The 22,192-nt window shown below is 44.5% G+C and overlaps 1 protein-coding gene across 1 annotated transcript in view; it reads right to left on the bottom strand.

Annotated features, from left to right (window-relative positions):
- LOC139417216 (prickle-like protein 2) overlaps nucleotides 1-22,192 on the bottom strand; it is a 102,541-nt gene that overhangs the window by 3,692 nt on the left and 76,657 nt on the right. The window contains exons 3-8 of the mRNA XM_071166462.1: nucleotides 11,556-11,669; nucleotides 11,304-11,441; nucleotides 8,820-9,023; nucleotides 8,164-8,350; nucleotides 6,630-6,784; nucleotides 5,727-6,522 (exon numbers count right to left, since the gene is read on the bottom strand). Coding sequence (XP_071022563.1) covers nucleotides 5,727-6,522; nucleotides 6,630-6,784; nucleotides 8,164-8,350; nucleotides 8,820-9,023; nucleotides 11,304-11,441; nucleotides 11,556-11,669 — 1,594 coding nt within the window. The remainder of the gene's footprint in view (nucleotides 1-5,726; nucleotides 6,523-6,629; nucleotides 6,785-8,163; nucleotides 8,351-8,819; nucleotides 9,024-11,303; nucleotides 11,442-11,555; nucleotides 11,670-22,192) is intronic.

Raw genomic sequence — 22,192 nt, forward strand, 5'->3', positions numbered from 1 at the left:
TGGTGTTGGTGGATGGAGCAAGACATGATGTCCCAGATGTGCTCAATTGGATTCAGGTCTGGGGAACGGGCGGGCCAGTCCATAGCATCAATGCCTTCCTCTTGCAGGAACTGCTGACACACTCCAGCCACATGAGGTCTAGCATTGTCTTTCATTAGGAGGAACCCAGGTCCAACCGCACCAGCATATGGTCTCACAAGGGGTCTGAGGATCTCATCTTGGTACCTAATGGCAGTCAGGCTACCTCTGGCGAGCACATGGAGAGCTGTGCGGCTCCCTAAAGAAATGCCACCCCACACCATGACTGACCCACCGCCAAACCGGTCATGCTGGAGGATGTTGCAGGCAGCAGAACGTTCTCCACGGCGTCTCCAGACTCTGTCACGTCTGTCACGTGCTCAGTGTGAACCTGCTTTCATCTGTGAAGAGCACAGGGCGCCAGTGACGAATTTGCCAATCTTGGTGTTCTCTGGCAAATGCCAAACGTCCTGCACGGTGTTGGGCTGTAAGCACAACCCCCACCTGTGGACGTTGGGCCCTCATGCCACCCTCATGGAGTCTGTTTCTGACCATTTGAGCAGACACATGCACATTTGTGGCCTGCTGGAGGTAATTTTGCAGGGCTCTGGCAGTGCTTCTCCTTGCACAAAGGCGGAGGTAGCGGTCCTGCTGCTGGGTTGTTGCCCTCCTACGGCCTCCTCCACGTCTCCTGATGTACTAGCCTGTCTCTTGGTAGCGCCTCCATGCTCTGGACACTACGCTGACAGACACAGCAAACCTGCTTGCCACAGCTCACATTGAAGTGCCATCCTGGATGAGCTGCACTACCTGAGCCACTTGTGTGGGTTGTTGACTCCGTCTCATGCTACCACTAGAGTGAAAGCACCGACAGCATTCAAAAGTGACCAAAACATCAGCCAGGAAGCATAGGAACTGAGAAGTGGTCTGTGGTCTCCACCTGCAGAACCACTCCTTTATTGGGGGTGTCTTGCTAATTGCCTATAATTTCCACCTGTTGTCTATTCCATTTGCACAACAGCATGTGACATTTATTGTCAATCAGTGTTGCTTCCTAAGTGGACAGTTTGATTTCACAGAAGTGTGATTGACTTGAAGTTACATTGTGTTGTTTAAGTGTTCCCTTTATTTTTTTGAGCAGTGTATATATATAACCACCGGCATCCAGAATAATAAAGAATGGGTACAAAACCCGTCGCGCACCAGAACAACAATGTGCACAAGCATTTACAACAATCAATACCACACAAAGACATGGGGGGAACAGAGGGTTAAATACACAACATGTAATGATGGAATGAAAACCAGGTGTGTGGGAAAACAAGAAAAAACAAATGGAAAATGAAAAATGGATCGGTGATGGCTAGGAGACTGGTGACGTTGACCGCCGAACACCGCCCGGACAAGGAGAGGAACCGACTTCGGTAGAAGTCGTGACAGACGAACTGTTGTCATTCACACTGAATATAAATAAACATACTTTGTTGAATGTCTGTGTAATGAACAGACCATGTGTCTCCTTTCCTATGTAATAGACATATTTGGGAAACTGAACGAAAAGAACGCAAGCATGCAGGGCAAATGCAAAAACATTATACAGATGAGTGACCATATCAGCAAAATCTGTTTGACTGTGACCCTGGCTCATTTGACATGCCCTTAAGTGAAATCAATCAGCTGATCGCACTGTCATGTGCCTGAATTCTGCAGACAATGTATTCACGGGTCACTATGGAGGAGATTTGGTTCCTGACTCAAAGGGAATACTGTGCCGTTTCCCTCCGAGCATTGCATGTAAAGGCCGTTGTTGGTGGAAAAAGAGGACCAATGCGCAGCGTAGTAAGTGTCCATATTGGTAATTTATTATCATGAACACAAAATAACGAGAACGAAACGAAACAGTCCTGAACGGTGAATACAAAAACACTGAACAGAAAAGAATCACCCACCACTCAAAGGTGAAACCAGGCTACCTAAGTATGGTTCTCAATCAGGGACAACGATTGACAGCTGCCTCTGATTGAGAACCATACCAGGCCAAACACAGAAATCCCAAATTATAGAAAAAAGAACATAGACTGCACACCCCAACTCACGCCCTGACCATACTAAAACAAAGACAAAACAAAGGAACTAAGGTCAGAACGTGACATTGCAACTCATGGTACGCTGATTCAGTACTCTCGTCTGCATTAAAAACAAATATCGATCCAGGTTGGATGTGACAGCAGAGATGAGGTGTGCACTGTCAACCACGCCCACTGACTTTGAGAAGCTCTGACGGGACATGCATTAAGCACACCCATCTCATTAGTGCTGGTGAGATAAGATAAATTATGTCAGACTAATTTGCAATTGACTGTCATAGCCCCACATTTAAAGTACATGATGGTGAGTTCAGAAATACTGTTAGAAGGTTTTGCAATTGACTGCGTAGCCCCAATTAAAAAAGTAAACATAGGCTGTTAATTACATCATTTGTTTCACATGGTTCGGGTCACGAGAATTTTTAGATATCAAAATGGGGCCATGGGACAAAAACATTTGGGAACCCCTGCAATAAGGGCTTGTTTTTTAATAAAAAAAAACAGAAAACAAGCTATTGTTACAGGATATTCACTTAAATGTTTTTAAATACGAGTGTCACCGGATCATCCTATCTCTCGTTCAATGATGGGCATGGAGGGGTTTTTACATACATGCAAATAATAACAGTAGCTGGATAAAATAATGTACAATAGCCCACATATATAAAAAATAGATGCCCCCGAACTTGATCTTTTAAGAAAGCTTTGGTAATTAAGATTTATTTCAAAGCAGTCACATGAGCCAAACCTTTTATGATAGTCTTCTCAGCAAACCGGGAACATTCCCAGAACATTAGCTAAGATTCCCAATACGTTCTAGTTCTAGTTTTATCTAACATTAGGATGATAACATCCTAAAAACATTTTTTATAAGGAAATATCATTGGTATGTTCTCCTAACATTCACTAAAATGTTGTGCACGACATCTGTAACAACCCCCACAGAACATTCCCCAAACATTCTCAGTAAGTTTCCAGGTAATGTAATAACACTGTCACACCCTGACCATAGTTTGCTTTGTATGTTTCTATGTTTTGTTTGGTCAGGGTGTGATCTGAGTGGGCATTCTATGTTGTGTGTCTAGTTTGTCTGTTTCTGTGTTTGGCCTGATATGGTTCTCAATCAGAGGCAGGTGTTAGTCATTGTCTCTGATTGGGAACCATATTTAGGTAGCCTGTTTGGTGTTGGGTTTTGTGGGTGATTGTCTCCTGTGTCAGTGTTTGTGCCACACGGGACTGTTTCGGGTTTACACGGTTGTTGTTTTTGTAGTTTATTCATGCATAGTTTTCTTATTAAAAACAAACATGAATTTCAACAACGCTGCATTTTGGTCCTCCTCTCCTTTGACGGAAGAATCCCGTAACAGAATCACCCACCACAACAGGACCAAGCGGCGTGGTGACAGGCAGCGGCAGCAGGAGCTGCGAAGTCTGGACTATACGACATGGGAAGAAATAGACAGGTGGGCGGTCGACCCAGGGAGAGTGCCGGAGCCCGCCTGGGATTCGCTGGAGGGTTATAGGAGAATGGAGTTGGAGAGACGAGCATGGCGACGCGGACGGAAGCCCGAGAGTCAGCCCCAAAAATGTCTTGTGGGCGCACACAGGGAGTATGGCGAAGCCAGGTAGGAGACCTGCGCCAACGTCCTGTGCTTACCGGGGGGCTAGAGAGACCGGGCTGGCACCGTGTTATGCTTTGGAGTGCACGGTGTCCCCAATGCGGGTGCATAGCCCGGTGCAGTACGTTCCAGCTCCGCGTATCGGCCGGGCTAGAGTGGACATTGAGCCAAGTGCCAAGAAGCCGGCTCTACGCATCTGGTCTCCAGCACGTTTCCTTGGGCCGGCTTACATGGCACCAGCCTTGCGCATGGTGTCCCCGGTTCGCCTGCATAGCCCAGTGCGGGCTATTCCACCTCGCCGCACTGGCAGGGCGACCGGGAGCATTCAACCAGGTAAGGTTGGGAAGGCTCGGTGCTCAAGAGCTCCAGTGCGCCTGCACGGTCCGGTCTATCCGGTACCACCTCCACGCACCAGCCCTCCGGTGGCAGCCCCCCGCACCAGGCTGTCTCTCCGTCTCATCCCTACAGCTGCTCCCGCCTGTCCGGCGCTGCCGGAGTCTCCCGCCTGTCCGGCGCTGCCGGAGTCTCCCGCCTGTCCGGCACTGCCGGAGTCTGAGGCGCCAGAGCCCCTCAGCCCTGAGGCGCCAGAGCCCCTCAGCCCTGAGGCGCCAGAGCCCCTCAGCCCTGAGGCGCCAGAGCCCCTCAGCCCTGAGGCACCAGAGCCCCTCAGCCCTGAGGCACCAGAGCCCCTCTGTCCAAAGCTGCCAGAGCTTCCGCCCCTCTGTCCCGAGCTGCCCCTCTGTCCCGAGCTGCCCCTCTGTCCCGGGCTGCCCCTCTGTCCAGTGGGGTCATTTAGAAGGGTCGCCGTGGTTAGGAGGCCACGGAAGCGGACAATGTGGCGGACTAAGACTATGGTGAAGTGGGGGCTACGTCCAGCACCAGAGCCGCCACCGAGGACAGATGCCCACCCAGACCCTCCCCAATAGGTTCAGGTTTTGCGGCCGGAGTCCGCACCTTGGGGGGGGGGGGGTGCGGTACTGTCACACCCTGACCATAGAAACATACATACTTGTCTCTGATTGGGAACCATATTTAGGTAGCCTGTTTGGTGTTGGGTTTTGTGGGTGATTGTCTCTTGTGTCAGTGTTTGTGCCACACGGGACTGTTTCGGGTTTACACGTTTGTTGTTTTTGTAGTTTATTCATGCATAGTTTTCTTATTAAAAACAAACATGAATTTCAACCACGCTGCATTTTGGTCCTCCTCTCCTTCGACGGAAGAATCCCGAAACAAACACAATGTACCTGTAATGTTTTCCCAGCAAACCAGAATTGGTTCTGTGAAAGTTCCCAGAACATTTGATAGATCGTGGCAAATGTTTTCATGACACACAAACTGTCCAGCCGTACTGATGATTATAGAATGTTTGCATAAAGCATTCGCCAGATGTTGCAAGAATGTTCCTAGAACACATTTAATTTGTTATTTTTTTACCTATATTTTCTCCCCAATATAGTGGTATCCAATTGTTAGTTACAGTCTCGTCTCATCCTTGCAACTCTCGTATGGAATCGTGAGAGGGGAAGGTCAAGAGCCGTGTGTCCTCCGAAACACAACCCACCCAAGCCGCCCTGCTTCTTCACACAATGTCCACTTAACCCAGAAGCCAGCCGCATCAATGTGTCGGAGGAAACACTGTACACCTGGCGACCGTGTCTGCGATGCAGTGCCTTAGACCACTGCGCCACTCGGGAGGCCCAATTTGTTCTTTAAACATTGCCAGAATGTTTCATTAGATCGTGGGGACCAGCGTTACCTGAAATTTGCACTTTGGCACAAGTTTTTAAGGATACACCCCAAATATTGCCAACCCTCCCACCTCAGCGCAAGCTAGGTCATTTACCAATCCTGATGCTAGGGTTTGAAAACAGAAGAGCGCCGGCTTTAACAGGTCGAAATTGCAAAACAAGCATACATTTGACAATTGTGCTGGCTTAACAACCGCCGAAAATAAAGCCCCTCTACAATGTAGCTTCTAAACTCAGTTGAGAGGGTACAGTACCTGTAGCATTGGACAGGGCCAGAGACTCCATAGATCCTCGGGGGGTCTGTTCCAGAGGGGTGAGGGGCTCTGTGAAGCTCATACCATTGCTCATTGCTTTCCTGGTCCTGGTCAGGGGGGGCCTGCTGTCCCTCTGGAAGCCATGCATGCTGATGTTCCTCTTGTCCGAGAAGCCCTGGCCTTGGCTGGACACCTCGTTGAAGCTCATCTGGGTCCTCAGCTTGGGTGGGCGGAACTCGTCTTGGCTGTGGTGGATCCAGTTGTCCTGGAAGGATTGACCCCTCAGTGCCGCCATGGGCGTTCGCTTCGTGTTGCCCTGCACTTTAGCTCTGGACTCAGGCCTTTTTCCTGGGTTGACAGGGCTCTGGGCTGGGGGCAGGGGGTTGTGGGAGCTGGGGCTGTAGCCTTTCCTGGGGTTACACAGGCCCAGGAGCAGGGAATTGGGGGTTGGAGAGGCATCCTGCTGGGAGCCCTCGTTGGCTGTCTCATAGGCTGGGGGGTAAGGTTCATCCCGGCTCATCCACACTTGGTTGAGACTAGGGGTGCGGCTGGGGGCGTGACTGGGTGTGCGGCTGGGTGTTCGACTGGGTGTCTGGCTAGAGCCAAGGCTCAGGCGGTCCATCTGGATAGACAGGGGGTCCACCTCAACAGATAGACGATCAGTCATGGGCGCTGGCTGGCGACGCTCCTGCTCGGCATTTCGGCGCTCCGGTTTTAGAATCTTGATGCTGTGGTGAGACTCACGGGAGCGGGCACTCTGGAAGGCCGAGTCAGATGAGTCTGACTCGTCTGGGTCCTGATTGATGGAATTTATAGAATTTATAACATATAATTGAAATACATATAAAATACACATACTATACAATGGTCAACTGAACATTCAGTCAAGTGGTGGTTGTTCACCTGTCCGGCACTGCAGGAGCGTGAGCAGTAGATCTGTCCCTGTTTGGGCAGGAAGGGGCGCCCCAGGAGGGAACGCTTACAGCGGGCACAGCAGAAACACTCCTCTGTGGCGTGCCAATGCTGCCCGTCATATGTCATCTGGCCCTGGTCAATGCCTGGGGAAAGGATTAGATCCTGTCATTATGTAACAGTGTTGCTTCCATCCCTCTCCTCGCCCCTACCTGGGCTTGAACCAGGGACCCTCTGCACACGTCAACAACTGCGACCCACAAATCATCGTTACCTATGGATCCACAAAAGCCGCAGCCCTTGCAAAGCAAGGGATACAACTACTTCAAGGTCTCAGAGCGAGTGACTTCACCGATTGAAATGTTGCTAGCGTGCACCCCGCTAGCTAGCTAGCCATTTCACACCGGTTACAATTAGAATTTGAAATAATACTACTACTTACTACTGATAAGGTGTCAGTGTTGGGATATCACATACTGAGTCTAATAAACCCATTATCTACAGTGAGACTGTATCACTCCTCAGTAAGCCAACAGCTAATCTGTAAAATATGAGCCTGCAAAATATTTTAATGATATTTACTGGATGAAGAAATTAAATACAGTACAAACTGATATTGTGATTTTACCCAAAACTGGGATTATGCGGTCTATATAATAATTTAAAAATACATTTATAGAAAGCCCTTCTCATAAACCAAGGGAACTAATAATATTTCACATGGTCCATCTGGACACAACATGGCATCCTCTGGGTCTGAATGGCTCATAGCTTCCCCCTGTCTAACTGGATTCTGGGCAGCAGATAATAACCACCTTCATTTCCCTAGCCAGTCATGTCTTAGCACAGCTGAATGATGCACATGGCTCTGAGTGTTCTGTTCTGCTATCGAGTGACAGCTGCTTTCCAAATGACTTCTACTGTAAATTGGTATGTAATGTTTTCTATTATACGCGTTAGTCATGAATGCTTGAAGCTATGGATTTCTATCTCAGATTTTATGACTATTCTCTCTTAACGACTACAGGGTCCTTGAACGACGCCATTGTGTTTTGTCACACAAAAAACATGTCAATAATGAAATGAGTTGAGACATGGAGAGATGGCGCTAATGACACAGAGAAAGACAAAGTGAGTTTTATAGTGTGTGGGAACAACACAGTCAAAGAGAGAGGTTGGAAGACAGGGGGTAAGATACATGGAAAAGAGACACAGAGACAAAGAAAGGGTGAAAAATAGAGCAAGGGAAGAAATGCTATAAAGAAAAACGGGGATTGATATAAAGTTACCAAGAAAGACTGAGTGGGATGGCAGGAGATGAACAGCAATGGAGAGAGTGGCAGAGACAGAGGGAAAGACAGAAAAACAGGAAAAGGATGCAGGTGCGTTTTGAAGAAAATAATCTTTGCATGATTTATCTATTTCCATGTCTAAACGTACAATCTGATAATAATCAATAGAAAGAAAGAGAAGAGTGCAGTAAGCATGTATAAATTGTGTTTAGGAAACATCTAGAACCATGTACCTATGTGTTCACCGCAGGCGTCACAGTACTCTGCATACAGGGACTCGAAGCAGTGGCAGCAGTGTGGACGTCCATCCTTCATGATGTAGCGCTGGCCGCCCAGCGGAGCCTCACACTCATAGCAGCAGAAGTGCTTCATGTGCCAGTGCCTGCCCTCTGCCTCTGTGCACTCATCAGCAAAAATAATCTAAAAAAGAGAGTGAGAGAGCGTGACAGGCAGACAGAGAGAGAGCAAAGATAATCATCAGCAAAATCATCTGACGCTATTAGAGAGACACCAAGCTCATCAGCAAAGACAATGAAATATAATATGCAGGAGAGACAGAGAACAGCCTGTCAAACCATAGAACCCCAGAGGGGAGAGAGATAGACACCAAGCGGTGACAGATTCTGGGCTTGCACGCATCTTAGCATTAGCAGAAATAAGACTCAGTCAAACAGAGCAAAACTTCTGCAGAGCTGGATAACTGATGTGGAAGGACGAATGAGATCCCTCAACACTCTTTACCCTGTAAAACCCAATCTCACCCTTCTGAGCTCCAGCTCCAGCTCCTCCCAACTTCCCACCACCTTAAACCCCATCTCAACCTTCTGAGCTCCAGCTAACCCAGCCAACCCTCCCACCACCCCAGCCCTCTAAGCCCAGCCGGGCTCACCTCATCGCAGGCACAGCAGCGGGGTTTGAGCATCTCTGAATGGTGCCGGCCGCAGTAGATCTTCCCTTCCTGGTGAAAGTAGATGAGGTCCACCAGGAGCTCCTCACACATGCTGCACACAAAGCAGTGAGGGTGCCACACCAGGCCGTGGCCTGCCCGTGACGCAGACACCACAATGTCCCCTCCATTTATCTGGCCCCCACACTGAGAGAGAGGGAGCCAGAAAGGGAGGGGAGGCAGGGGAGACAGGGAGAGGGAGTGAGAGATAAATAGATGAAAAGAGAGAGAAAGAGAGAGTCAAAGAAAGGAATTGACCGAGGGGGAGGGGGAGCAAGACGCCAGTTACATGATATAAATAATCCAATCTTTTTAAATGTGCATGACCTAATCACAAAAGGGCTTCTATGGCTAATCCTTTTGATTAGACATCAAACAGAATACCAAGGCAAGCTGATTATTTTCAATATTTGATTTGCTGTGGCAAAGATTTTATCCCATTTGCACTGTCCCCTAGTGCAGTGGTTCCCAAACTTTTTATAGCCCCGTACCCCTTCAAACATTCATCCTCCAGCTGCGTACCCCCTCTAGCACCAGGGTCAGTACACTTTCAAATGTTGTTTTTTGCCATCTTAAGTCTGCCAACTAAATTCATTAAAAATTCTACAATGTGATTTTCTGGATTTTTTTTCTCATTTAGTCTGTCATAGTTGAAGTGTACCTATGATGAAAATTACAGGCTTCTCATCTTTTTAAGTGGGAGAACTTGCACAATTACTTTTTTGCCCCTCTGTACATGCAAACCTTATTTGTTCATCAAAAATTGTGAATAACTAACCACAGGTTTCTGAGAACGGTATGTTAGAAAGGATGCATATACAGTTGAAGTCGGAAGTTTACATACATCTTAGCCAAATACATTTAAATTCTTCACAATTCCTGACATTTAATCCTAGTAAAAATTCCCTGTCTTAGGTCAGTTAGAATCACCACTTTATTTTAAGAATGTGAAATGTCAGAATAATAGTAGAGAGAATTATTTATTTCACCTTTTATTTATTTCATCACATTCACAGTGGGTCAGAAGTTTACATACACTCAATTAGTATTTGGTAGCATTGCCTTAAAATTGTGTAACTTGGGTCAAACGTTTTAGGATGAACCAAATTTGGTCTTGGCTGATTTTTTGGGATTTTCCCATGATGTCAAGCAAAGAGGCAATGAGTTTGAAGGCAGGCCTTGAAATACATCCACAGGTACACCTCCAATTTACAAAAATTATGTCAATTAGCCTATCAGAAGCTTCTAAAGCCATGACATAATTGTCTGGAATTTTCCAAGCTGTTTAAAGGCACAGTCAACTTAGTGTATGTAAACTTCTGACTCACTGGAATTGTGATTTGCAAGAGTTTCTTTGCAAATCTGCCTAGTAGGCCAGCATCCAGGAGTCGCCTCTTCACTATTGACATTGAGACTGGTGTTTTGCAGATACTATTTAATGAAGCTGCCAGTTGAGGACTTGTGAGTCGTCTGTTTTGCAAACTAGACACTCTAATGTACTTGTCCTCTTGCTCAGTTGTGCACCGGGGCCTCCCACTCCTCTTTCTATTCACTCCTCTTTCGTTTCCAGCTACAATAGTCATTTACATTAACAATTTTCTACACTGTATTTCTGATCAATATGATGTTATTTTGATGCACAAAAAAATGTGCTTTTCTTTAAAAAACAAGGACATTTCTAAGTGATCCCAAACTTTTGAACGGTAGTGTAAGTGAACCCCAAATCAATGTATTTCTCATCATATTTGTGCCTCTTCGATGGTCAAATGTCTCTGTCTGTTGTTCTGTGCTTTCCCGGGTATGGGGGCAGCAGTTCTTCGGCTGCATCAGAGTCACAACCGTCAGTGTCTATGCTAGCTGGGCTAACAACAAATGTAGAATTACTGATGCTAGCATTGGGTGTGTTCGTGGAAGCAGAACAACTTAGCAGTACTACCAGTAGAGCTGGTATGTGTCTCTATGGACGCGGGCCTTACTTATTTTTTTTACGATTGATCCATTTTCCAGCAAGCGGAATGAGCAGCAGCTGTGAGAGAGTAACGGTTAATATGATTGGATGTTAATTATTTGAGTAAGCTACCTGTACTTGACATTGTGTTGCTATTTCGCTGAACAGTAGATTATTAAATGTTATTTTTGGCAGTGAAACGAGGCTACTCAAGCGTGAAGAAAACCTCACCCAAATGTATAGCCCCGTTGGCAAATATAAATGGACTGTTTGAAAATGTAAAGAATTCTTATTGTTATATATATTTATTAATTGTTATTTTATATGTGAATCACATTTTTATTTGGCGTCCCCCTGACAGCATTGCGCGTACCCCCGTACCCCAGTTTGGGAATACCTGACCTAGTGGAACCCCCTATGTGTCTGCTCTTTGTGCTGTAGGATTTCTGTGATGATTGTTTTGTGTCAGCAGTGTGTACCTGTTCACAGATGGCTCCACTGACGGACAGTGGGAAAGGGCGGACATTGCCTCGGCCCAGGTTGTCCCTTTTCCTCTGGTTACTGAAGAGCTTGAGCTCCCTCTTCTCCTCGTTGTCCAGCGCGTTACAGTACCGGACCTGACAACCAGATCAACATACTCCATCATCATCATAATCAAACACATCATCCATACCTGCGTGAATGTGTCAATAGTCACTAGACACAGAGTATCAGGTAAACTAATGTGTCACCTCGTTGTCGTGCGGGGGCAGCTGGTGAATCAGCTGTTTGATGCGGTGCTTCTCTCCTGGGCTGTTCACATACGGCACCCTGTCCTCAGGTAGAGAACTGTAGTACTGATGCACCTGACAGGGACACAAACCATAGATGAGTGATTTGATTTGAGTGGCTAGTGTGGTCCTCCCTTCCTGAAGTAAGACATGTGCATCCCTGTCATTATCTATGTCGCCGACCCCAACCGGCCCCATGAGAACAAGGTTGGATGGAAGAGAAAAACATAATTGGTTTCTAATGGTCAAATGTCTGTCAATTGAAAGCATACCTTGAGTTTTAAAGAGCCCTCCCAGATTAACCTGAAAGCTGCTGTTTCTAATGAATTGATGATGGGCTTCATATTCTGCTGTGTTGGTTACTGGTCTGTCTTCCATCAGCCTTATTCTTGAGAACAATGGCTGGAACCTTGAGTGTCTGGGACAAAGGATCCTGTGGCACTGCTGCAGATGCAGCCATGGAGAGCAATGTTCTCTTTCAATAGCTGACTGATCAAATCAAATGCGCCGAATACAACAAGTGTAGACTTTACCGTGAAATGCTTACTTGCAAAGCCCTTAACCAACAGTGCAGTTCAAGAACAGTTAAGAAAACATATTTTTTTTAAATGAAAAGTAACACAATAACATAACAATAGCGATGCTTGTGGGTACCGGTACCAAGTCAGTGTGCGGGGGTAGGTACTGGTTAGAGATAGCTGGTTGACAGAATGCCAAGCGTGTGCAAAGCTGTCATCAAGCCAAAGGGTGGCTACAGTGAAGAATCTAAAATCTAAAATATATTTTGATTTGTTTATTAATAGTTTTTTGGTTTTTACATGATTCCATATGTGTTATTTCATAGTTTTGATGTCTTCACTATTATTCTACAATGTAGAAAATAAAGAAAAATAATGAAAAACCCTTTGAATGAGTAGGTGTGTCCAAACCTTTGGCTGGTACTGTATCTATGGTATCTATGACTTTACTGTAGGCGACAATCAAAGTAATTTCAGGCATTCAGTTAAACTTGTTGAGCTAAAGTCACTTGATGAAATGGAGGGGAAACGCTTCAGGTAATTATTCTCCAAGAACACAATGATCTGATCGTATTATTATAATGATTTGCAACATAATCCTTGACACATACAGAGCAGATTTAAACTAAAATCATCTTGTGGCTCACACCTCCCACAAGAAAAACATGTACAGTTTGCCATAGAATTCTTCAGTACTTACTATAGAATTCTGTAGTAAACTGTATTATACTTAAGCAATAAGGCACAAGGGAGTGTGGTATATGGACAACATACCACAGCTAAGGGCGGTTCTTAGGCACTTCGCATCGCCGTGATATATTGGCCATATACCACAAACCTCCGTGGTGCCTTATTGCTAGTATAAACTGATTACCAATGTATTTAGAGCAGTAAAAATAAATGTTTTGTCATACCCGTGGTATACCATGGCTGTTAGCCAATCGAACTTCCCAATTTATAATGTAGAATGCTGTACTCCACACTATAGTATCCCTCGATCATGTGTAGTACTTACTATATAATTTTGTAGTATATTGTAAAATACTATACTACACACTGTAGTGTCCATCGATCATGTAGTGCTTAATATAGAACTGTGTAGTATACTATAATACATGCTGTACTATCCCTCGATCATGTGTAGCCCTTACTATAGCATCTTTACTGTAGAATACTTCAGTAAATAATACAGTATTATCTCCAAAAAACACTGTGTAAATACTACAGTATTTCCACACTACAGTGTCTGCAAAAAACTATAGTAATACTACAGTATTCAGTTTGCATATACCTCACCCATTCCCTTCCCCATTTAGTAAATAAATAATTAAACCCAATTTTGTATTGCTGATTCAACTTGTTAGCCAGGGTTCGTGAAGATAACCAAGAATTTACAACTTTCAGATGAGACTGAAATAAGGTGACGATTGATATTGACTGCTATTGATGTAAAATATTACTAGGTCTTTAAGAGTTTATTCGGAGGATAACTGCTCCATAAATATTATTTTGTGGTGCCCCGACTTTCTAGTTAATTACATTTACATGATTAGCTCAATCAGGTAATATTAATTACAGAGAAAGTATTTTATAGAGTAGCATGTAATATCACTTAAGTGCAGACACGACAGCAGTCATGTCTGCAAAAACACTACCGTAAATACAACAGTTTAATACACTAATGTCCCCCAAAACACTGCAGTAAATACTACAGTATACTACAGTCATGTCCGTAAAAACACTGTAAATACTACAGTAGAGTCCGAAATAACCCTGCAGTGAATACTATAGTATATAAATATAGCAATACTAGAGTATTTATACCATAGAATACTATAGTATTTTTCATGTGGGCTAGCATTGCACCAAAACACTAAGAATCTCCAATCTTGTAGAAAACAGTCACTTAGGCAACAGTAGACGCCAAACTAAGTTGTCTTGATTTCATTCATCTCCTGTCGGTTCAGAGAAAGGCCACAGCTTCCATCAGCATCCTGTCAAGATGGCTGACTAGAGAAAATAACTATCATCAGCAATACCTGTCATCTATTAACAGAGCCCCGGGAGCGAGCGAGGGAGAGAGCGAGCAAGGGCGGGAGGTACAGCACTTTACTGTGGAGACAGGAGTTTTAACTTCAGCCTGATCGACCTGAGAACAAACACGGAACTAATTTCTCCATCATATGGACAGCTCCCGTCCATGGAAAGTACAAGGAACGTTTATGTCTGTGCTATTTTCTCTCTGTGCTTGAAGTTTATGCTTTAGTTTGTTCCAATTTTGTTCCTGATCGAATAAAAACATTGCAATCCAACAAACAGCATAAACAGCATATTTGATTTAACCATTATATAGCCAGGGATCCATGCTGAGACCATGGTCTCTTTTGCATATGAGCCCTGCATGAACACATCAATAAACAACAATTACACTTTACATAGCTACAGTATATACTGTACACATCAATTACACAATACATGGAAAGCAAACACAAAACATGAAAAACAAAACACATTCTTCAGCCCTCTATAACATCTACCTGAATTGCCCTAGAGCAGGGGTCTCCAACCGTTCCTAGAATGAGAGCTACTTAAAAAAAAATTACGAGCTAGTAATTTTTTTCTAACTTTCAAATAGGTACTTCCTTCTCTTCTCATCTCCACCCCGGGTCTTTAGTTTACAAGAGAAAGAAAGTAGTGTCGTGACGTTGTATTAGTTAATGTGACGACTGTTGCTCATCGAATGATTAAAGGTTTCTAATTCCGTGATTAACTGAACCAAGCAATTATTAACTCATTAACTTGGGGCACCATGGGAAAATTAGTTTTATTGAGTTTATATTTCCCAAATTAACTCAAAGAATATCAGAATATAGATTTTTACAACAGCCATTAATTAACCAGTTACCTCTACAGTCTTGTTCTGAACGTCTCATAATCCTGGAATCTGCACGGACCCGGGTTTCACCAATGAGTTCGTACCACACCAATCTTAGTTGAGTATTTATTTACTAGAAAGCTAAAATGATGATAAAAGATATACATACACAAAAACACATTCTAGGCTATTGATTAGAACTTAATATAACGGGCCAACACACTATGGGGCATGTTACCCAAAATGGGGATTTAAAAGAGAGAGAAAAAGAGAAAGTACACGAGAGAAATATACATTTGGGTGAATTTGTCAGCTATGCTTATTCTAACCCTAGCCTCGCCCCAAACTGCCGCTCTTTTGGGTCAGAATATAATGATGTAATTACGTGGGGAAGGTCTCAGTGGATTCTCCGCGTGGACCGTTCAGGCTGCTCAATGACTCTTTGGTTGTTCTCATGATGTCAGTGTCCTTTTGGCTTAGGAGTCTGTTCCCTCGCCCTTGCTCTGGAAGGGCTCTTCTGAGGACAGACAGCTCTGTAGCTCAGAGCTCACAGCGTAGGAATGAAACAGTGTAGATACCACGATTCGATGGGGAGTGGAGGCTAGGTGGTTCGACTTGAATTCACCCGCTTAGACACAGCTACTCATCCGTAGCTTGGGTAGAAAAATATTTCTTTGTCTTCATACTTGAGTTGCGTTTTGGGTTTGTTGACTTTTTAGACCTCGGCTGCAGCTTGGGTCACTTAGTCTGATATGTTAATTCTTCACTCACAGGTTTTATAGCCTTGGGTCAGAAGTGGACGTAACCGCCTTTATGGCAATTCTCTGGGCGTACCAAGTTAAGAGCAAGGTCTAGATTTGACTCAAATCCAATTTTAGACAACTAACTTCACATTTCATCTTTACCAAAACATTCTCTTTGATTTGGACATTTTCCATACAATGTACAATGTATAAAGATCAAACATATACTAGGTAAACTGTTAACGTTACAATGTTTTCATAATTATGTCATCTATTAACCTTTAAAAACAAAACAAAAATGACATACATTTTCATATTCCATCTATCGCCATGACCACCATTGTGGCTGACGGAAACCATTGTTCCAAAGTCCCTTTATTTCATGTTTAATGTTCTGAGACTGGTTCTCCATATTGAGGGGACACAGGAATGTTGTGTGGCCTAAGATTTACCAGGGGTGTGAGGGGTCATAAAAACCCCACATCTTCAGACCCCTAGATCTCTCCTCCTCCGTTGGGGTTGAGAGATAATCTGCAGGGTTGTGGTCTCCTGTAACATGACCTGATCAGGACAGTCATGACAGTAGTGTACTATGTTTCTGTCAATATACTTGGTGAAATAATGGTCCATAAACAACTGTAAGGGGCCCCTATAAAATCTATATTTTTCCAAATTCTGTTTCTCAGTTTTATTATTTCTGGTTCTAGATTTTCATTTTGTTTTTCACTCCCAGAATTACAATAGAGAAACAACAAAATTGAAGCTGGGGACAATAAAAGGCCACTCTAAAATGTGCAGTTTTGTCACACAACACAATGCCACAGATTGGCATGCTGACTGCAGGAATGTCCACCAGAGATGTTGCCAGAGAATTTGGTACCACGTCCAACCAGCCTCAAAACTGCATACCATGTGTAACCACGCCAGCCCAGGACCTCCACATCCAGCTTCTTTCTTTACCTTTGGGATTGTCTGAGACCAGCCACCTGGAAAGCTGATGAATGTGGGTTTTCACAACCCAATAATTTTTGCACAAACTGTCAGAAACCATCTCAGGGAAGCTCCTCTGCATGGTCGTCATCCTCACCAGGGTCTTGACCTGACTGCAGTTTGGCGTCCTAAACGACTTTAGTGGGCAAATGCTCACCTTCGATGGCAACTGGCATACTGGTGCTCTACATGGATGAACCCTGGTTTCAACCTTACTTGGCAGATGGCAGACAGTGTGGCAGTATGGCGTTGTATGGGCAAGCGGCTTACTAATGTCAACATTGTGAACAGAGTTACCCATGGTGGCGGTGGGGTTATGGTATGGGCAGGCATAAGCTTCGGACAACAAACACAACTGCATTTTGAATGCACAGAGATACCTTGACGATATCCTGAGGCCCATTGTCGTGCCATATATCCGCCGCCATCACCTCATGTTTCAGTATGACATTGCACGGCCCTATGACGCAAGGATCTGTACTCAATTCCTGCAAGCTGTAAATGTCCCAGTTCGTCTATGGGCTGCATTCTCACCCATTGAGCATGTTTGGGATGCTGTGGATCGACGTGTACTACTGCATGTTCCAGTTCCCGTCAACATCCAGCAACTTCGCACAGCCATTGAAGTGGAATGGGACAATATTCCATAGGCCACAATCAACAGTCTGATCAACTCTATGTGAAGGGGATGTGTCGCGCTGCATGAAGCACATGGTGGTCACAGCAGATACTGACTGATTTTCCTACCTTTTTTTTAAGGTATCTGTGAACAATAGATGCATTTCTGTATTCCCAGTCATGTGAAATTCATAGATTAGAGCCTAATGAACTTACTTTAATAGACTGATTTCCTATGAACGGTAAATCAGTAAAATATTTGAAATTGTTGCATAAAGCATTTATATTTTTGTTCAGTAGATACAAATGATATACTTACTCATGGTATACTTGTCACGACTTCTACCGAAGTTGATGCCTCTCCTTGTTCAGGCGATATTCGGCGGTCGACTTCACCGGTCTTCTAGCCATCGCTGATCCATTATTAATTTTCCATTTGTGTTGTCTTGTTTTCCCACACACCTAGTTTCATTTCCCTCACTATGTGTTGTGTATTTAGCCCTCTTTTTCCCCCATGTCTTTGTGCGTGAATGTTTGTTTTAAGTGCTTGTGCACATGTTGTCTGGAGCACGACGGGTTTTGTACCCATGTGTTGTTATTTTTGATGCCGTTGGTTTTGCCATTAAACTGCTCCGGCTATTATCTAGTTCTGCTCTCCTGCGTCTGACTTCGCTGCCACCAGTTACGCACCCCTTACAGCAAATGGGTCTTCCAAATGGACAATGTCGTGGAAATTTCCTCTATTTACCAAATCATAAGAGCAAACCACACACAAGTCAGAGTTAGTTATCACAAAATCCATCTTTAATTATATGAGCTCTATCATAACCCTGTGACTCTCAGATCAATTCAGTGTCTATCAATGAATTATCTGAGAGTCCCTTACACATTTCAACTGAGATCCTTTATAGCAAAGACACACACATAGCCAGAAAGCATAGGCATAATTTATTGTTCAGCTTTGTCTCCTAAACTATGTTATTTTCTCAAACTCAGAACCATAAACCAATCCTCCATATCAACAGGCATATATCAAATCCATCCTATCTTGACAAGATCACAGAGACACACTGACTGGCACACAGACATTGTGGAGCCAAGAGATACACGCCCTCTCTCCGGCCCCAGCAACTTAGTCTTGACATAGAACAGATACTGCAACCCCGCCACAGTATTATACAAAAATAACATTCTGATGAGACGTGGGTTATGATGAATATAAAACATCTTACCTATGTTACCAACTAATTCTGATTATTCCCCAACAACAATGACCCCAAGCATACTTCCAAAGTTTTGGCAAAATGGCGTAAGGACAACAAAGTCAAGGTATTGGGGTGGCCATCACAAAGCCCTGACCTCAATCCTATAGAAAATGTGTGAGCAGAACTGAAAAAGCGTGTGCGAGCAAAAACTCCATTCACCCTAGACATAGACTGATCTCTCTTTTACCGCAAGGCAAGCGGTACTGGAGCGCCAAGTATAGGTCCAAAAGGCTTCTTAACAGCTTCTACCCCCAAGCCATAGACTGCTGAACAGCTAATCTAATGGCTACCTGGGCTATTTGCATTGCCCCCCCCACCCCCATGTTTACGCTGTTGCTACTCTGTTTATTATTCATGCATTATTCTACCTATACTTTACTTTACTTTTTTTTTTTTTTACTTCAGTTTATTTTAGTAAATACTTTCTAAACACTTTTTTCTTACAACTGCATTGTTGTTTTTAAGGGCTTGTAAGTAAACATTTCACTGTAAGGTACCTGTTGTATTCAGGGGTGACAAATACAATTTGATTTGATTACAACAGTGATTGTTGATTTCTGTTAATTAATCCCATAAGGTTGCCAACTGGTGATTTCATTCATTCATTCATCAAGCATGTCACACATATTATCTAGATACTGACTGTTAGCACTTGGTGGCCTATAGCGACACTCCAAAAGAAAAGGCTTTACATTTCTCAACTAACAATGTGCCAAGTGAACCTGCAACCACAACACTTCAATAACACTTGACATAAGATCTTCTCTAAGCATTACAGGGATATGGCTCTGAATATACACAGCAGCACCTCCCCCATAAGCACTTCGGTCTCTTCTATAGATGTCATATCCTTGTACTGCTACTGCTGTATCATCAAATTAATTATCTAAGTGAGTCTCATAAAGGGTAGTATATGAATGTTATCTGATGTTAGCAAGTTATTAATTTCATGAACCTTATTTCTAAGGCTACATACAGTATATTAATATGGGCTATTTTCAGACCTTTCCTTGGGTAGCTTATCAGAGATAGAGATAATATGGAAAAGTAAGAGAAAAATATATATATTCAGCAGTCCATTAATCAATTGGTGTATGTGTGTGTGTGCTGCAGGGTTGAAGCTATGAACCCATAGGTTTGGCTCTCATCCCTTCCAGGCTTCTGGGAGGGAGAGTGGACAATGAGCCTATCATAGTGGATGTAAGTAATGTCCCCATATGCTCTGGCAGCTTTCATGGCAGGGATAAGTTATTTCATCTTTTGGTGCACAGCTTCACGATAGTCCTTGTTGAGGAATATATATGTTCCTGTCAAGTTCTTGGCTCTTTCCAGAACAGCTACCTTCTCCTTGAACCTCAGGAACTTTACCACTATCCTATGGACGCTCTCCACCTCAATCTTCCTGTGGTCCATCTTCAATTTCTCAGAGATCATTTCCCTCACTTTGTCCTCCGACTACGTTCAGGTCTCATGTGGAGATTCTGCAATTCTGTCCACAACCTTGTTGTTGCGATCTGATTTCTCCATCATTGTTATTTATCATGGATTCACACACAGAACTGATGTCCTCTCTCAATGACTTACAGATTGCTGTCATCTTGACGTTTTCCTGTTTCAACTCATTGAGCTGACCCTGGGAGACCTGCAAACTGTCCTTCAGATCATGGACCTCTCTGGTCAGGTCGTCCATTCTTTTATTAGTTGAATCCACCAGTATTTGGACAAAATACTTGAAGCTATTTTCTGCTTACAGAACTCTTTGTGTTTGTTTAAAATATCCTTCAACTGTGATAGAGAAACACCACTGTCCTCAATGGTACTCCCATCGGCTTTGGTATTTGTCATGGTAGCTGTAAACCATGTACTCCTCACAGTTCCAGACAGGGCAGGTCACAAGGAAGATTGAAAACAACAACAAATAGCAGGGATCTAGACAGCCACAATCCCGGACAATCCGCGGTCCCAGCCACAATGAATAACCGCGTTGTGGGCTGCAGTCAGGGGCTGCTAGTATGATAGGTATCTAGCTAGCCTATCATTCTTCGCCAAATAGCTCCTCAGACCCAGCCTTGGATGCCAGCCTTGGCATCCCATGATCCAAACTCAAAAGTTTTCTAGCTACTAAGAAACTTTCCAATACACTTTCAAAACAACAAACTTTCCAAAACAACAAACCAAACTCTCCCTGGTTCCACGTTCAACAGGAAGGGATTTGAGACAATTACAATAAAGGCAGATTGAAGCTCTGACAGAGCCTGGTCAGCTGTGGGGGCAATAGCATACACCACGGTGTCATCTGCAAACAGATGAAAGTTTGAATTATTACAGATACAGTAAACCAATATTGTTTGGAAGGTTGCTGGATAGAATCCCCGAGCTGACAAGGTAAACATCTGTTTTTCTGCCCATTAGCAAGGCAGTTAACCCACTGTTCCTGGGGCGCTGAAGACGTTGATGTCGATTAAGGCAGCCCACCGCACCTCTCTGATTCAGAGGGGTTGAATGTGCGAGACACATTTCAGTTGAAGGCATTCAGTTGTACAGCTGACTAGGTAGCCCCCTTTCCCCTTTCATGTAAATAGTGAAAAGAACCGTACCAAGAACCGATCCCTGTGAAACACCCTTTGTTAGGTGTTCTGTCCTTAATTTATTTTTCAAACCATCTACATGTTGCCTGGTTCTGTCACGTTCTGACCTTAGTTATTTTATTATGTCTTTGTTTTAGTATCGTCAGGGCGTGAGTTGGGTGGGTTGTCTATGTTCCGTTTGCGTTTGGCCTGGTATGGTTCTCAATCAGAGGCAGGTGTCGTTAGTTGTCTCTGATTGAGAATCATACTTAGGTAGCCTTTTCCCACTTGTGTTTCGTGGGTGTTTATTTTCTGTGTCTGTGTGTTCCACACGGAACTGTTTCGGTTAGTTATTTCACGTGTCGTTTATCGTTTTGTTTCAGTGTTTGTTTGGTTTAATAAAGAGCATGAACACATTCAACGCTGCGCATTGGTCCTCCGATCCTTACTACTCCTCCTCGTCAGAGGAGAGGAGGAAGAGGAAGAAGACAGCTGTTACAGAATCACCCACCAACCAAGGACCAGGCAGCGTGGTAACGGGCAGCGGACGAAATCGCAAGACTCCTGGACATGGGAGGAGATTTTGGACGGCAAGGGACCCTGGGCACAGGCTGGGGAATATCGCCGCCCCAAGGCAGAGCTGGAGGCAGCAAAAGGCGAGAAGCGGTGGTATGAGGAAGCAGCACGGCAGCGCGGCTGGAAGCCCGAGAGGCAGCCCCAAAAATGTCTTCGGGGGAGCACACGGGGAGTGTGGCTAAGTCAGGTAGGAGACCTGAGTCAACTCCCCGTGCTTACCGTGGAGAGAGGTGGACCGTACGTCTCCTCGGGCCGGGGTACATGGAACCAGCCTTACGCATGGTGTCCCCGGTTCGCCAGCACAGCCCAGTACGGGCCATACCACCTCGCCGCACTGGCCTGGCTACGGGGAGCATTTAACCAGGTAAGGTTGGGCAGGCTCGGTGCTCGAGCGCTCCAGTGTGCCTTCACGGTCTGGTCTATCCGGTGCCACCTCCACGCACCAG

Source organism: Oncorhynchus clarkii, chromosome 9 (genome assembly GCF_045791955.1).
Source record: "Oncorhynchus clarkii lewisi isolate Uvic-CL-2024 chromosome 9, UVic_Ocla_1.0, whole genome shotgun sequence".
Classification (NCBI taxonomy): domain Eukaryota; kingdom Metazoa; phylum Chordata; class Actinopteri; order Salmoniformes; family Salmonidae; genus Oncorhynchus; species Oncorhynchus clarkii.